Raw genomic sequence first — 15386 nt, forward strand, 5'->3', positions numbered from 1 at the left:
CCGTCCTTATCCTCCCCTCCCCTCCGGTGTCTTGCTCCTCGCCCTCCTTCTTTCCCCCCCCCCCCCCCCCCCCCCCCCCTTGTCGGGGCAACCCCCCCCCCCCCCCCCCCCCCCGTCTTTACCTTGTCTCACTTCTTTGACCACCTCCATCCCCTCTTTCACCACCTCCTTCCAGCAGTTTTTTGGAGACCTCTTCTTATTCCCAGTGAAGTTCCAGAATGAGATGGCTTTTGCCTGCTAGTCATGCATGCTTAACTGTTCTCTCCACCACGTTCTTTATAGAATAAAGCGGTCAAATTAGATGTTTCCTAAGACCTCTTGGAGCTCTGATTTCCAGTGATTGTATGAGTAAGCTCAGCCCTCTTTAGTTTGAAAGAGACTGCCATCTCCCCTCGATGTTGACAGGTGGCTTTGTGAGGAAAGCCCCTGAGAGGAATCTAAATTTTGGAATATTTAGTGCTTTATGATAAGAGTATCTATAGGTTTTAGACACTGAGTCTACCATATATTATTTAGTAGGAAGTAAACCTCAAGAACTGGTGAAGACAATAGTGAGAATTTTAATGAAGGAACCAAATCTGGATGAGGATGAATAGGATAGTTTTGTAAATGAGAAGCTGGTAATAAATGTAGAGTTGGCAAGTGCAAAGTGTAAGTATTGCATTGAAATAGTAAATTTTAGTATGAAGGAGCTTGGTTGGGGTTACTTGGATGATGTATATTCTGGTGACCACCAGGGAGTGCTGTAGCCAAACTAATGTATCCTTATGCTCACAGCTGTTTTTTATAGCCAGATCATTCACTTTGGCCTTAGCCTGAGGGCACACCTAATGTTCCCTTCAAGGTGGGTCAGGATGACTAGCCACAGTCTAGAGTTGTTCCAGGAAAGATCTCTAAAGACAGGATCATAAAATCCTGGAATATTGTAACTGGGAATGGAAATTAGAGTGAACCTTTTTCCTTTCACAGCTGTGGAAATTCAGACGGGTTACTTGCCTACACAATTAGTGGTGGAGGAGGGCTTAACAACCAGTTTTCCTTGAGGTAGCTAGGGGGTACAGTAGATAGAACTCTGGGACGTCTAGTCAGGAAGACCTGAGTTCATGTTTAGCCTCAGGCAGTATGTGTGTGACTCTGGGCAAGTCACTTAACTTGTGCCTGCCTTAATTTCTTCGACAGTAAACTGGGGTTCATAATAGTTTCTACCTTGAAGGGTTGTTGTAATGCTCAAATGAGATAATATTTGTAAAGCGCTTAATAAATAAATAATTGTTTCCTTCCCTGCAAGACCAATGCTCTTGCTACACTGCCTGTCAAAAGCCTCTGTGAAATATCTGATCTTCAGCTTGGGGTGGGGGACTGCATTTAATTCGATTCAGTTCAAATTTATAAAGAACTTGCTATGTGTGGAGTACAAGGTATTATACTAGGATAGTGATTCCTAAAACATGTGCCACAAAACCTCCCTCCCCAGAAGACTTCCATGTTCCTCAGCCTCCACCCTACCCCACCCCGAGCTGACGTTTGCTGCTTGCGGTTCCTGGCCTGGTTGGAAAGTTCACAGTTGCAGCTTTATCCCCAGAGGTGTTCTTCTGCCAACTTAAATATTAAATGTGCCACGATTCCTTATGGCAAAGAATGTTTTGCCATGTACAAAAGAACTTTGAGAACTACCGTGCTAGGGATACAAAGACAAAATGAAAGACAGTCCTTGTCCTCAATGAGTTTACATTCTATTGGGAGGATACAACTTTTTGTTGTTCAGTTGTATCTACTCTTCATGGCCCCATTTGGGGTTTTCTTGACAAAGACCTGGAGTGGTTGGCCATTTCCTTTTCCAGCTTATTTTACAGATGAGGAAACTGAGGCAAACAGGGGTAAGTGATTTGCGCAGGGTCCTCAGCTAGGAAATCTCTAAGGGTGGATTTGAACTCAGAAAGAGGAGTCTTCTTGACTTCAGGACTGGCAATCTGTGCACTATGGCGCCACCTAGCGGGCCCATATAACTTTCGTCCAAATAAATACATACATTACAGTTTGAGAGGGAGAGGGAATACTAAGTCCTCAAGAGCTCTCAGGCTGGATCAGTACTTTCATAGCTAGATTTTGATCAGGAAACAATTCAAACTTATCATAATAATAGTAACAACTGGGGCCAGAAACTCCTGAGTTGAAATCCTCCCTCTGACATATACTGACTGTGAGACCTTGGGCAAATTGCTTGAGTCCTCAATGCCTCAGACAACTCTTTGAGACTATGGTGTTGCAAGGAAAGTTGATTTGCATGGATAAAGAGAGTTGTAAATTTAGAACTATGCTTATTGATTTAATGATTGATTCAGTGTTTTAACCTTCTAAGTAGCTAAACACCGAAAAAGAAAAAGCAGGAATCATAATCATGTATATATCTGCCAAACTGCTTTCTAGCTTTCTTAGTAATTCATGTTGAATAGGGAGTCTTCTCATTGGCTTGTATCCTGGGATTTATAAAACTCTAAGTTAATTTTTTTCTGGGTTTTGTTTATGTAGTCTGTTTCACTGATCAAGTTTTGTACTTTTTGCCAGTACCAAAAAGTCCAAATTTTTTTCCATACGTTTCACCCATGCAGTACTCCTCTGGTTCCTAGAATTTTTCTTGCGAATACATCTTCTTTATTCACAGTGCTATTCCTTTTTATTCTGTTCCTTTGAAATAATATGTATCCTTCCAGTGCTTTTTTCAAGTTATGGGGTCCAGGCTTACCAAATTTCAGTGAACTATGAGGTTAAGCGTGTGTTCTTTAATTAAGATCTTAGTTCACCTTTCTGGTGGTTCATTTGCTTATAGACAAAACTATTGGTTTTATTCCTAGCTCTTTTCTTGGATTTTGGTTTCTGGTATTTACTGAGTATCTTAACTGCTATTCTTCTTTCTGTGTTACAGCTTTTGTCTGATATTGACATTGATAGATAAATATAGGCACTTTCCTCCTCCCTATCTTTTCAGATTAAAGTCCTTTTGCTTGGATATGCAGGACTCCAAGTAAATGCATTTTTGATTAGCCTGTATTAATTGTATATGTAAAGTACTTTACAAACCTTTAGAGCATTACATAAATGCTAGCTATTGTTATATAATGTTCTCATTTTGCAAATGAGGAAACTGAGGCTGAGAGGTTAAGTGAATTTACTAACTGCCGCATCAGTGGTCAGAAGTCTATCATTGCTGCTCTAAGCCATACTCCATGTATCCAAATCCCATTCTCAGCCACCATCATCTTAGCCAGCTACTTACTTCCTAAATCTGTCTTACTCTTAGGAAGCCCCTTGTTTTCTCTTGGTAGCAGTGATGAATATACCACCAGTGCCCCTTAGGTCTGCAGATTTCAGTGCAGGATTTCATATTCCTTACCAGTGGTTCCTACATTCCTTTTGGCATGATCATCATGGTCTTTTTCTTGCATTACCAGAAGTGTGTATTGCCCAAGAGATTTAGCAAGTTTTGGGAGGTTCTCTGTCACGTATTAGATACATGCCCTGGAAAGATAGCATACCTCTCTATTATTAGTGTAATAACCACTCTTGGTACCCCTCAGTACCAGCAAGAAAAACCATGGGCAGTTAGGTGGTACAGTGGATAGAGCGCTAGGCTTGAAGTCAGTAAGACTCATCTTCTTGAGTTCAAATATGGCCTCAGATACTTACTAGCTGTGTGACCCTGGGCAAGTGATTTAATCCTGTTTGCCTCAGTTTCCTCATCTGTAAAATGAGCTAGAGAAGGAAATGGCCAACCACTCCAGTATCTTTGCCAAGAAAACCCTAAATGGGGTCACAGAGAGTCAGACACAACCGAACAACAACTCAACAACAACAAACCCCTTCTACCATCACTACTTATCTTTCATTCCTCTGACCCTTATTTAGTTGATCTCTCTCCTGATGTCATCTGTGGATCATTTAAGGATGGTTTGAATCTCAAGTAGCTGTTTCCTCTTCAGAGTATTCAATTCCTCAGGAAGAGCCTCAGATATTACTTAGCTTTTCCTGTTTAATTGTCCCTTTTTCTTCATTGTTAAATCTTCCACCCTTCTACCTCATTACGTAGATCAGGATTTCCTTCTGTTTGTTCAGCTTGTTTTTCCTTCTTTGTTTTTACTCTGTCTAATTTGCTCAGCTGTTTTTGATCAGCAGTTAGCAACTTTCTGCCTAGGCCTTGCACTTGCAAAGACATTGTAATCCATTGGGCTTGGGAACTGATGAGATGTAGGCCGTCCATGAAAAGGATTCATTCTAATGTTTCTTCCAGTTACAATATTCCAAGATCCTTTGATTCTCTCCCTCCTTCGACAACTCTAGACTGTGGCTAGTCATCCTGACCCACCTTGAGGGGAACATTAGGTTGTGCTCTAAGGTTAAGGCCAAATGTGAATGAGATAGAGAGATGAGGGCATGAAGGAGAGGGAGACAGTATTACATCAATATTGTTTTCTACCATGTTTTATTGCAAATTACAGTATATACTTATATGCATTTAAGTCTATATAAACATGCACACATATATATGCCTACAGATACATGCATATGGAAAGCATACTAAAGCATACTAAACTTCTTGCTGCTTCTCTCTTTTAATAATATTAAGAAGTCGTAGTATCCCAGTTTTTGTTTAAAGTCTTTGGTCCCACCAGAACAGAAAACCTTTTTTCAATACTTAATCAGTATCTTCATCTGAAGTCCTTTTAACATTCTTTTTAAACCACTTTCTAAAAGGAAACTAAGTCAGAATTCAAGGAGGAGCTTTATTCTTCCTCAAGACAGAATTGTTGATCTTCATTCTTCATTGTTGCAGAAGACCAGGTAGCAATAACCCAAGAGCTGGGTGGATAGAACTCTGGACCTGAACTCAGGAAGACCTGAGTTCAAATGTAGCCTCAGATACTTACCAACTGTGTGACCCTGGGTAAGTTACCTAACCTCTGTTTGCCTTAATCCACTGGAGAAGATAATGGCAGATCACTCCAGTATCTTTGCCAAGAAAACTTCATTTGACAGTATGGTCCCCAGAGTCCCAAAGAGTGGAACACATCTGAACAACAAGGACTTGATTAATCCACTTAAGCTGTAATCTAGTGAGGGGTGGGCCTGATTGAGGTTTTTTACCCTCTTCTGCAATAAAATGAGGCACTCCTAGGTTGTTTAAGAGTTAACAAAAGAAGCCATAGCATAGAAAGGATATCCAGTAAGGATATTCCAACACTTAGCTTGGGAAAATATCTCTCCTTCCCCGTTGGAAATGGATCATCTGGTCAGCAGGGCACAGTGTTTCTTGGGACATCTCTAAATCTGAAGGACCTCCCTTCATTCCAGTGCAGCCCTTTTTTATGTCCTTAAGTGACTAGGAAGGAATGTTAATTTAGCCAGTGGCTACCAGGAAGTTGTGTGAAGGAAGGTATAGCTTGTGCCTTAACACTCTCCCCCTAACCCCCCCCCCAAATCAAGTTTCAGGTTGGGGGTGGGATAGAAACCAGCTCACCCCATGTTGTCAGGGGAGGTGAGGAGGACCCATGGTACATAGTAGTCCTAACACTACTTGCCTCCCTTTATCCATGTCTTGGCCAGGTTACAAAGATAATTTTCCAGGATGTACCCAAAGTTGTCATTCTTGTGACAAAACTGTTGTTTGGATTTTGTCTTCCTGCTTAATCTCTATAGTGAAATTTTTCTTTGTTCTTGAACTTTAAAAATGGGAACTCAAAAATGGTTTGAGTAGAGAGGTTTTAAAAATAAAAAATATTAACTTTTTAAAGGCAAGGTGGACTTCTGTCCCTTTTGATTTTTATCTAAGTATAGATACTTAGAATTAATTTCTTAAATTTTATTTTATATTCAGATCTGCATTGTCTTTCTCCCCCTCTCTCCTCTCTCTGCTGTTGAGGAAGCAAGAAAAACAAAAGCCATTATGAACATGTATAGTCAAGCAAAACAAATTTCATATTGGCCATATCCAAAAAAAGTCTTATTCCACACATTGAATTAATTCAGTTAATAAATTTGCCTTTGGGAAAATATGCTTGAAATGCAGAATACTGATTTTTTTCTTCCACAAAATATATTTATCTATATTTCAGTTATATTATGTGTAAAATAGGATTTTGTGGAATAGCTTGGAAACCTAACCATTACTTAAAATCTTATTCTTCTGGGCAGTATTGGATGGATAGAGCACCAGGCCTGAAGTCAGGAGGTCCTGTGTTCGAATCCAACTGATTAGTTTTGTGACCACGAGCAAGTCACTTAATCCTGATTGCCTCAAAAACCTTACTCTGGGAATTTTTCCCCTGAGTTCTAAACAGCTGACTTACAAATGAATCACAACCTAATTATAGTTTGACTGAAATAATAGTGTTGCATCCAGAATATGACTCCTGCATCAGATGACCATAGGGGGGCAGTGTAGGCATATGTTTTCACTTTTCTGTTATTGTCACATCCCTTAAGAACGAATGTCACGTACAGTAATTGATTTGATTTGCTTGACTTACTTCTGATAGTAAATATAATTAACATTGAATTGAAATAGTTATTGTTTATAATGTGAAATGCAGTATTCTTAATAATAATGTATCTGATACATAACAGAAAAGCATCATTCCTGAATAATGCCTCCAGTTAACCTGTATGAAACCTTAGATGACTGATGAGTAAACTTAGATTCTGAGCCCATGAAAAATTGTCACATGTCTAAGAAGGATGTTTAACTATGTGCCCTGGTACAACAGGACATCTTTAGCTAAAGTTCTTTGGAAAGAATGAGAAACAGAATAGTTCCAAGGAGCACAGATGATACCAAGAGCTCTAGATAATAGTTTAAGAGTTGTACATTTGTGGGCAGCTAGGTGGCATCGTGGATAGAGTACCAGACTTGGATTCAGGAGGACCTGAGTTCAAATCCGGCCTCAGACACATAACACTAACTAGCTGTTTGACCCTGGGCAAGTTACTTAACCCTGTTGCCTAGCCAAAAAACAAACAAACAAAAACAACAAAAAGAGTTGTATATTTGTTTCTGTGAAAGAAGACATATTTACATTTTATTTACTGACTCATAAGAATTTGGATTTCAAATACTAGACGATGAGTGGACATTCAGAATGTCTTTAAATGTGGAACTCAGATTCTAGAAGGGAGTGATGTAAAAGAGAATTCAAAATTGCCCATTTAAAAAAAAAGACTGTATTTGAATGAGTAATATAAGCTATCAAGTGTAAACCTTCAACAAAAATCCAAAAGAAAATAAAAAAATGTCTTGGAAGCATTTTTTTTTCAAAGTACATTGAAATTTATCCCTTTCATAGCCTCCTTTAATCATCTGAAGCTAGGAATTTACTTGGTTCTAGTTTGGGAAAATTTTATGAAGGGGGCACTTGATTTGGCCTTGAGGGATAAGTAGGATATAGATGGAGGGAGGAGGAAGGATATGACATAAAGCTGGATGAGCAAAGAGAGGAGAGCATGGGATATATGTGGTGAGCCATGAGTAGTTCAGTTTGTCTGGAGCATGGAGTATATGAAGATAAGTACAATGAAATTAGATTGTAAAGACAGGCTGGGACATTGTGGACAGTCTTGAATGCCAAGCTAAGGAGTTTGATGCATATTTGGACAATGGGGAGGCCTTTGAAGGGTTTTGAGCAGTGGAGTGATGTGATCCCTCCTGTTCACCAGAAGGACCAGTATGTAAGGTGTGTATAGCGTAGATTAGATGGAGGCTGGACTGGAAGTATAGAGACTAGATAAGAGGCCCTTGCTATAATCTAGGTGAGAGACTACACATGTATAAAACGTTGAACAGTGGATGGACTACAAGAGACATCTCTATGCCCTCATCACTGGTTTACTGTGGACTAGTTATATCACTTCTGTGTGGTTCCACTTATGTCTTGTAAAGTAACTGTGTAAGTTGGCATCTACCTCTGGTGAGAAATGAAGCAGTGTCTGGCAAGTGTTTTGAATTCAGTGCTTATATTCACATAATTGTTTCTTTTGATCTTCTTCCATTTCCTTCAACCATAATGAGACTGTACATACCCAGAGGAAAATTCAGCTGCTTTTATCTTCCATTCTCCCCAGAGCATCATCATACTCACTTCACACCTGTAAGAACGATACTTGTGTGCAGTGCAGAGACTTCTGTGTGTGGCTGGACAAAGTAAGGGGGGAATTCTTTTAGGTGTTAGAGCAGGAATAAAAAATTATGTGTATATCAACACATTTATGTCATCACACTGGGAATTTTTTTGTTCTGGTGTCTAGGAGATTTTCAAGGATTTTCTTTTGTCTTTCCAGAAGCAAATGACCCTGAACCCTCTCAAAGCTTGGAAAACTTCCCTTCTGGTTATTATTACAAAAACCAGTGGAGGCCTAGAAAGTTCAAGATGCACCAGTTTAACGAACCTGACAACATTACAGAATGCTTACAAGGAAAAATGGTTTATTTATTTGGTGACTCTACCATAAGGCAGTGGTTTGACTATCTGATCACGTTTGTTCCAGGTTGGTACTTTTTTTTTTTAACAAATACTTCTGAGATATAGGGAATAATCGTACATATGGCCAGGTATTTGGGGTAGGGTGCGGAAAGCACTCATGTAGGCTAGAAAGGTGACGGCCTTCTCTCCTCACTAGAGAGGTGGAGAACTATGGGTACAGAATGTTGTGCATGCTGTCACAAGAGATTGATGTCTTAGTTGGTTTTGCTTAACTGATTTTCTTTGATACAGGAGTGATTCTTGGGGTGAGAGAGAGAGAAGAGAATATTGGGAAGTGATTGTGATGTAAAAACAAAAGGCATCAATAAAATGTTAAAGAAAAAACCAGAAAATAGTTGGCAGATATCCAGTTTCAGTGCAAGAAAAATATTAGGCAGCTGATGTTACTAGGGGAAAATACAACATTGTGCAGAGAATTGTGGGTTGTGAGTCAGAGAGACGAAGGTTCTGATTGTAGCTTTGTCACTGACTAGATCTGTGACCTTGAAAAAGTCAGTTTCTTCCTCTTTGAAATGAGGGGACTAAACAAAAAAAAATTATAAAAATAATAGTTCCTCACATGCATATAGGTTTGTATTATATGTAAATGCTTTTCTTATAACAACTGTGGTGGGGAGGACTGGTGAAGGGTTGACTAGTAGCCTACTTCTGGTGCAGTGGATTCCTCAGACCCAAAGCTTTTAAACAAACATTTCTTTTACTAAAATCATTCCAGTACCATCAGGTAGAAGGAATTTTCAAGGTGCTTTTAAAAAAAAACAGTCTAAGGGGTAAGAACCAATAAAGACCACTGGCAAGGAAGTTAAAAAAAAAAAGCAGCCAGTAAGGAGGTTCACTAGGGTCTCAGGAGCTTCTCACCAAAGTTTCAAAAACCCCTTGGACACTTGTGTTGTCCAAAGGGCCCACAGGTGGGTGTCAGATCAATCCACCTGGAAGCAAAGTTATACCCAATTGTCCCAGGTCTGCAATCACAACTTTCTTGCTTACAGTGTTGGTGTGCTGTCCAGGGTTGTGAGACTGTGGAAAGTTAACCCCACCTACCCAATTTCTGCCCCACAACAATAACCCTGTAAGGTACTCGGGGCATTATTCTCGTTTTACAAGTGAAGAGACTGAGGCTTAGAAATGTTATATGATTCATCCATGGTGGTAGCTAGTAAGTGGCAGTCAGGATAGGAACTCAGACTTTCAGGCTGCATGTCCTGTGCTCTTTCTTCTGTACTCCACTGCCTCTCAGGTGATCTCTTAGTCTAAGTTTCTGTGATTATGCAAAAATGTTGGCATCTTCAAGAACTTTGATTGGTTCAGTTCCCAGCTTTACCTGGGAAGCAAGTAGGGAAAAGCTTTGACTTTCAATTTATAAGCTTCTTGAGGGCAGGGACTGTCTTTTGCCTCTTTTTGTATCCCAGTACTCAGCATAGAGCCTGGTGCATAGTAGGTACTTAATAAACATTTATTGATTGGTTGACCTAGCTTTATGGTGGCAGTGATACAACAGTGATCTCAGCATGGCCCACCACCACCATGTTGTCTCTTTTTCAACTGCCCTAATGCTGAAGATCTACTAGGGAGAGGACTAGCATGTACTGGAGAATTCTTTCTGCCTTGTACCAGAGCATCTCTCCAGGATTAGGACTAGTCATAGTAACTTTATTTGCCAGTCACGTATCTTTTTTTCCTTCTTGCCTTATGGTGCTTTAGGTGAGTGGAAACCTTGCCCTCCATTAAGTAAGATGCTAAATGGTTTAGGAGAGCTCTGTGTGTGAGGAGAATGAATATGGGGATAGGTTGGGGCCATTGTGAATTCCAAGATTAGTTATGAACTTCTTTCTAGTCTGATATGTATGGTCATCACTTAATTTATTGCATCAGAATACTTATTGAAAGAGGCATACTCTCTGTTGCTTGCGAAAAAAGAAGCTGCGATTACTAATTTACTTTTACAAAGGGAAAGAAGAAGTAGATGCTACCATAAAAGGAGAAAGAAACTCAGGCTTTTTTTCTTTTTTTTTAACAGTGATACAGCCTAGTCTAGTTTCACAGAGCACAAAATTGAGAGTTCAGAGCTGGGGAAAAGTGTGATTCCTCCCTGTTTTCCCTCCCACACATTCATTCGCTTAATCAATCACTAATCACTTTTCCCTCTCAAGTCTCTCTCTGAAACCTCTCACATCTGTCTTTTCCACTCCACTGGTACCATCATAGATCTCACTTGAATTATTGCAAGCCTCCTCACTGCTTTCCCTGTCTCCAGTCTCATCGTTCTCTAATTCACCCTACACGTAGATTTCTGTGCACACAGGGGTATGGGGTTCTGAAGGGGGTGAAGGGAATAAGCATTTATATAGGACTTACTATATTGCATTTATTATGTGCCAGGCACTATACTAAACACTTTACAAATATTATCTTATATGATCCTCACAACATCCCTGGGAAGTAGATGCTATTATTTTATCACCATTTTTACAGTTGAAGAAACTAAGTCAAACAGAGGTTAAGTGACTTGTCTAGGGACACATAGCTAGTAAGTGTCTGAGGTCAGATTTGGACTCAGGTCTTCCTGTCTCCAGGCTAGAACTCAATCTGTGTCACCTAGATGCCCACATGACACTTGGTACAGAAGCACTGTCATCGCTCCACTGCTTATCAGCCTTCAGTGGATCCCCATTACTTATCAGATATGTAATAGAATCCTTTACCTTATATTCTATGCCCTTCACAATCTGGTTCTGACCTGTTATTTCAGACTTAACTCTAATGTACTCTAGGCTCCTGGGCAGCTAGGTGGCACAGTGGATAGAGTGCCAGGCCTGGAGTCAGGAAGACTCATCTTCCTGACTTCAAATTTGGCCTCAGACGCTTACTAGCTGTGGGACAATGGGCAAGTCACTTAACCCTTTTTGCCTCAGTTTCCTGATCTGTAAAAATGAGCTGGAGAAGGAAATGACAAACCACTCCAGTATCCTTGCCAAGGAAACCCCAAATGGGGTCACAAAGAATTGGACATGACTGAAATGACTGATCAATGACAATGCTCTAGCCTCCTGCCATCTTTCTAAGACATTCCATGCTTTCCCACCTCTGTTCATGCTGATCTTTATGGAATTCCTACTTCCTTCCTCATTTTTATCTGTTGGCAGCTTTCCTGTACTTCAAAGTCCAGCCCAAATGCCTTCTCCTAAATGAGGCTTTTTCTGATTTACACAGATGATAGCATTTTCTCCTGTATCTGATCTCAAAATACTTTATAAAAACTTCATATTTTAATTTATTTTAAATTTAACTGTGTCACATGTCTCAGCTCTGTGTGATAGATTATCGCAGTTATCCTATGGAGGCCCCATAGGATCACAGATCCAAAGCTGGAAGAAATCTGAGATTAGTCCAATGACTTAATTTTACAGATGTGAAAACAGAGGCCCGGTGAAGTTAAGTCACTTGCTTACTTAAGTGATTGTGTTACCAAAGTAACACAGGTAAAAACTTTGAAGGTAGCATTTGAACACAGGTCTCTTGGTTTTAGAGGCAGGGCTTGTTCTGCTATTCCATAATACCTCCTTTGGGGAGTGTATTTCTCCCCACTACCTAACATAGGCACTATTTGTTGAATGAATGAAAATCATCAAGAAACATTAAATATCTATACTGGTACGGTACTGAACAAAGTAGATTGTCATAGCCCAGGCCCAAGAGGAGGTTATGGCTAGTTAGCCTGTAGCTTTCTTCCAAAACTGATTGGTCTTTTCTTTGACAACTGAAAGGCATCAGAACCATCTTGATCGGTTTCGTGTTTTATAACCTCCAGTTGTCATCTAGGTAAAGCATAATCCTGGTAATCAGACATGATCCATGCAGAAGGAAGAATGGCATTTATTAGTTTTGGAGGACTTCAGCTTTCATTCCACTGAAGTGTGTCTGGAAGATAAACAGTAATGAATTAAGTGGGAGGATTAAGAGAGGCCAACGATTGCCCAAGACAACATTTTCTAAACTAATTTGGCCACAGAATACTGTTCAGCTTGAAATTGACTTAATAAATATTGATCCAGGAAGACTGAGTGTATGGAAGATTCCACATATCACATGGGCAGCTGGATAATTTTGGAAGCTTAATAGAGAAAATCAAGTTTATTTTCAATGACCACCACACCCCCAATTGATGTAGGTACTAAATGTTGTTATTATGGACCCCTTCTTAAATGTATAAAATAAAATACCTAGGATTACAAAGGAAAACAACTATATTGAAATACTGTCATCAAACTACATTAAACAACGAGAAGCTCACAGACCTCAGACTAAGAACTCCTGTATTTAGGGGTTCAGAGTAGGAGCATGGCATTGCTGAGGACTGGGGAAATCTGAGGTTTTGAAGAGGAGGTGGGATGTGAACTGGACTGTGACAAAAGGGTACAGTTTAGATAATGAGACTGGAAAGAGGAAAGTATTTTTTTTTTTCGCTTGAGAGTTATTAGTCTTTTTGCACTTGTTTGAGAGACAGATTTCTCTTTAGGGAAATTGACCTGGCCATAGAATGAAACCAACCAATGAAAGATATGTCATTGCTTCCTTGATCCATTTTCTTTTTTCTTTATTAGTCTTTTGTTTTTATAAAACTTTCATTTCTGAGTATATCCCTCCCTCCAGCACCCAGCAAGTCAACCTTTGTAACAAAGAATAAAAGAGAAAGAGAAAAAAAAAACAGTTCAGCAAAACCAATCAGACATTGACCATGTCTGCCAGTATATGCAATAGTCCATACCCATAGTCCCTTACCTTTGCAGTGAAGCGAAGGAGGTCCATTTTCTTAACTGTTCTCTAGGGCCAAGCTTAGTAATTATAGTTGGATAGCATTCAGTTTTGTTGTTCTTTCCATTTGTGTGATTGTAATCATTGTGTGTATTATTTTCCTGGCTCTGTTTATTCCATTCTATATCTTCCTTTGCTTCTCTGACTTGATCATGTTCATTATATTTTATGACATAGTAATATTCCATTACATTAATGTACCAAAATTTATAGTCAGTCTCCAGTTTATACTTTCCTCCATTTTCAATTCAGTGAAAAATTCCTTAGCATTTACTATGTGCCCAGCACTAATTCTCTGCCATTATCTAATATTAGTGCCTTTCCTCTGTTGATTATTTCCAATTTGTCCTGTATCTATTTTGTTTCTACATAGTTGTCTACATGTTGTTCCCCCATTAGATTGTGAGCTCCTTCAAAGCAGGGACCATCCTTTGCCTTTGTTTGTTTTGTGCTTAGCACAGCACCTGGAGCATAGACGCTTAATAAATGCTTGTTGACCATCTGACTTATAAAGTTTACATTTTGCTTCTTGGGACGTAAAATGAAAGTAGCAGGCTGATTTTCTTGAATATAGTGACCACCTAATACAGCAAGATTTCTTGTTCTGGTGGACAACGTTACACTGAAATCAACCTTTTTCCCCCCAAGGAGCCTTGGATGCAGAAAACGTCAGTAGTTACATTTCTGGCAATTGGACTTTTCTTTTTTAAGCAAGTTCAGTTCCACCTATGCTAGAGCAATAAGCTAATAAATTTAAAGGGGTTTGTGGCATCATAAATTTAGAACTGTAAGGGACCTCGGAGGTTTATTGATGATACCAGCCCACTAATTTTTTTTTACATATAAGGACACTGAGGCTCATGGAAGTCACATGACTCAACCAAAGTAACATAAGTAATAAGTGGCAGAATTAATATTTGAAAGTGGGCTGTTTCACTCCAAATTAAGTGCTTTTTCAATTGTATCACCCATGTGAAGCGTTTTCTTCTTCCATTTCCTTTGTAAATAAATATATACTATCCAAATAAACCCTCCTCCTTACATTTTAGGGGTTTCTGGCTGATAATTTCTATTTTGCCTTCATTCAGATAGATGTCTTTGATTCCTTTAGGTAAGGGAGGTAAGAGAGAAAAGTATTCTGTTTTTATTGTTGAATGTCTTTATGCAAATATATGTTTCAGATTTGGTGGAGTTTAACCTGGGCAGTCCTAAAAATGTGGGCCCCTACCTCGCAGTGGATTTGAAACACAACATTTTGCTACAGTACCGCTGTCATGGGCCTCCCATCCGATTCACTACTGTCTTAAGCAACGAGCTACACTATGTGGCCAACGAGCTGAACAGGATCGTGGGAGGGAGGAGCACCGTGGTGGCCATAGCCATATGGTCTCACTTCAGCACCTTCCCCTTAGAAGTTTACATCCGGCGGCTGAGGAACATTCGCCGGGCAATTGTCCGCCTCCTAGACCGGAGTCCAAAGACTGTGGTAGTTATCCGGACAGCCAATGTCCAGGAACTGGGGCCCGAAGTTAGCCTTTTCAACAGTGACTGGTTCTCTTTTCAGCTTGACACCATTCTAAGGAAGATGTTCTCGGGGGTAGGCGTGTACTTAGTGGATGCCTGGGAGATGACACTCGCCCACTACCTACCGCACAAGCTGCATCCAGACGTAGTAATTGTCAAGAACCAGCTTGACATGTTCTTTTCTTTTGTGTGTCCAGCGAAGACTTAGCTTTGCCCTTTGGGAAGTCCTTCTAGAGGGAGTGTTGGCATTAAATCATGTGAAAAGTGTTTTTTACTTGTGTTCATATAGTTCCTGGGTTTGTCTTGGCAGTAGACTTGTAAGTATTTTACACTGTCTACAGTTATTTTAAATGGAATTTCTCTTTCTATCTCTTACTTAGAGATAGACTAGAGATAGAGATGGACTTTGTTGGTGATATGTAGAAATGCTGATGATTTATGTGGGTTTATTTATATCCTCCAACTTTGCTAAAGTTGTTAATTATTTCAAGTAGTTTTTTAGTTGATTCTCTAGGATTCTTT

The 15386-nt window shown here is 39.7% G+C and overlaps 1 protein-coding gene across 1 annotated transcript in view; it reads left to right on the plus strand.

The window, feature by feature from the left end:
* NXPE3 (neurexophilin and PC-esterase domain family member 3) overlaps nt 1-15133 on the plus strand; it is a 47711-nt gene extending 32578 nt beyond the window's left edge. The window contains exons 6-7 of the mRNA XM_027865881.1: nt 8326-8532; nt 14522-15133. Coding sequence (XP_027721682.1) covers nt 8326-8532; nt 14522-15072 — 758 coding nt within the window. The 3' untranslated portion in view covers nt 15073-15133. The remainder of the gene's footprint in view (nt 1-8325; nt 8533-14521) is intronic.
* Nucleotides 15134-15386: the final 253 nt, after the last annotated feature.

This window comes from Vombatus ursinus, unplaced genomic scaffold (assembly GCF_900497805.2).
Source record: "Vombatus ursinus unplaced genomic scaffold, bare-nosed wombat genome assembly UNPS02001419.1, whole genome shotgun sequence".
In the NCBI taxonomy this organism is placed as follows: Eukaryota; Metazoa; Chordata; class Mammalia; order Diprotodontia; family Vombatidae; genus Vombatus; species Vombatus ursinus.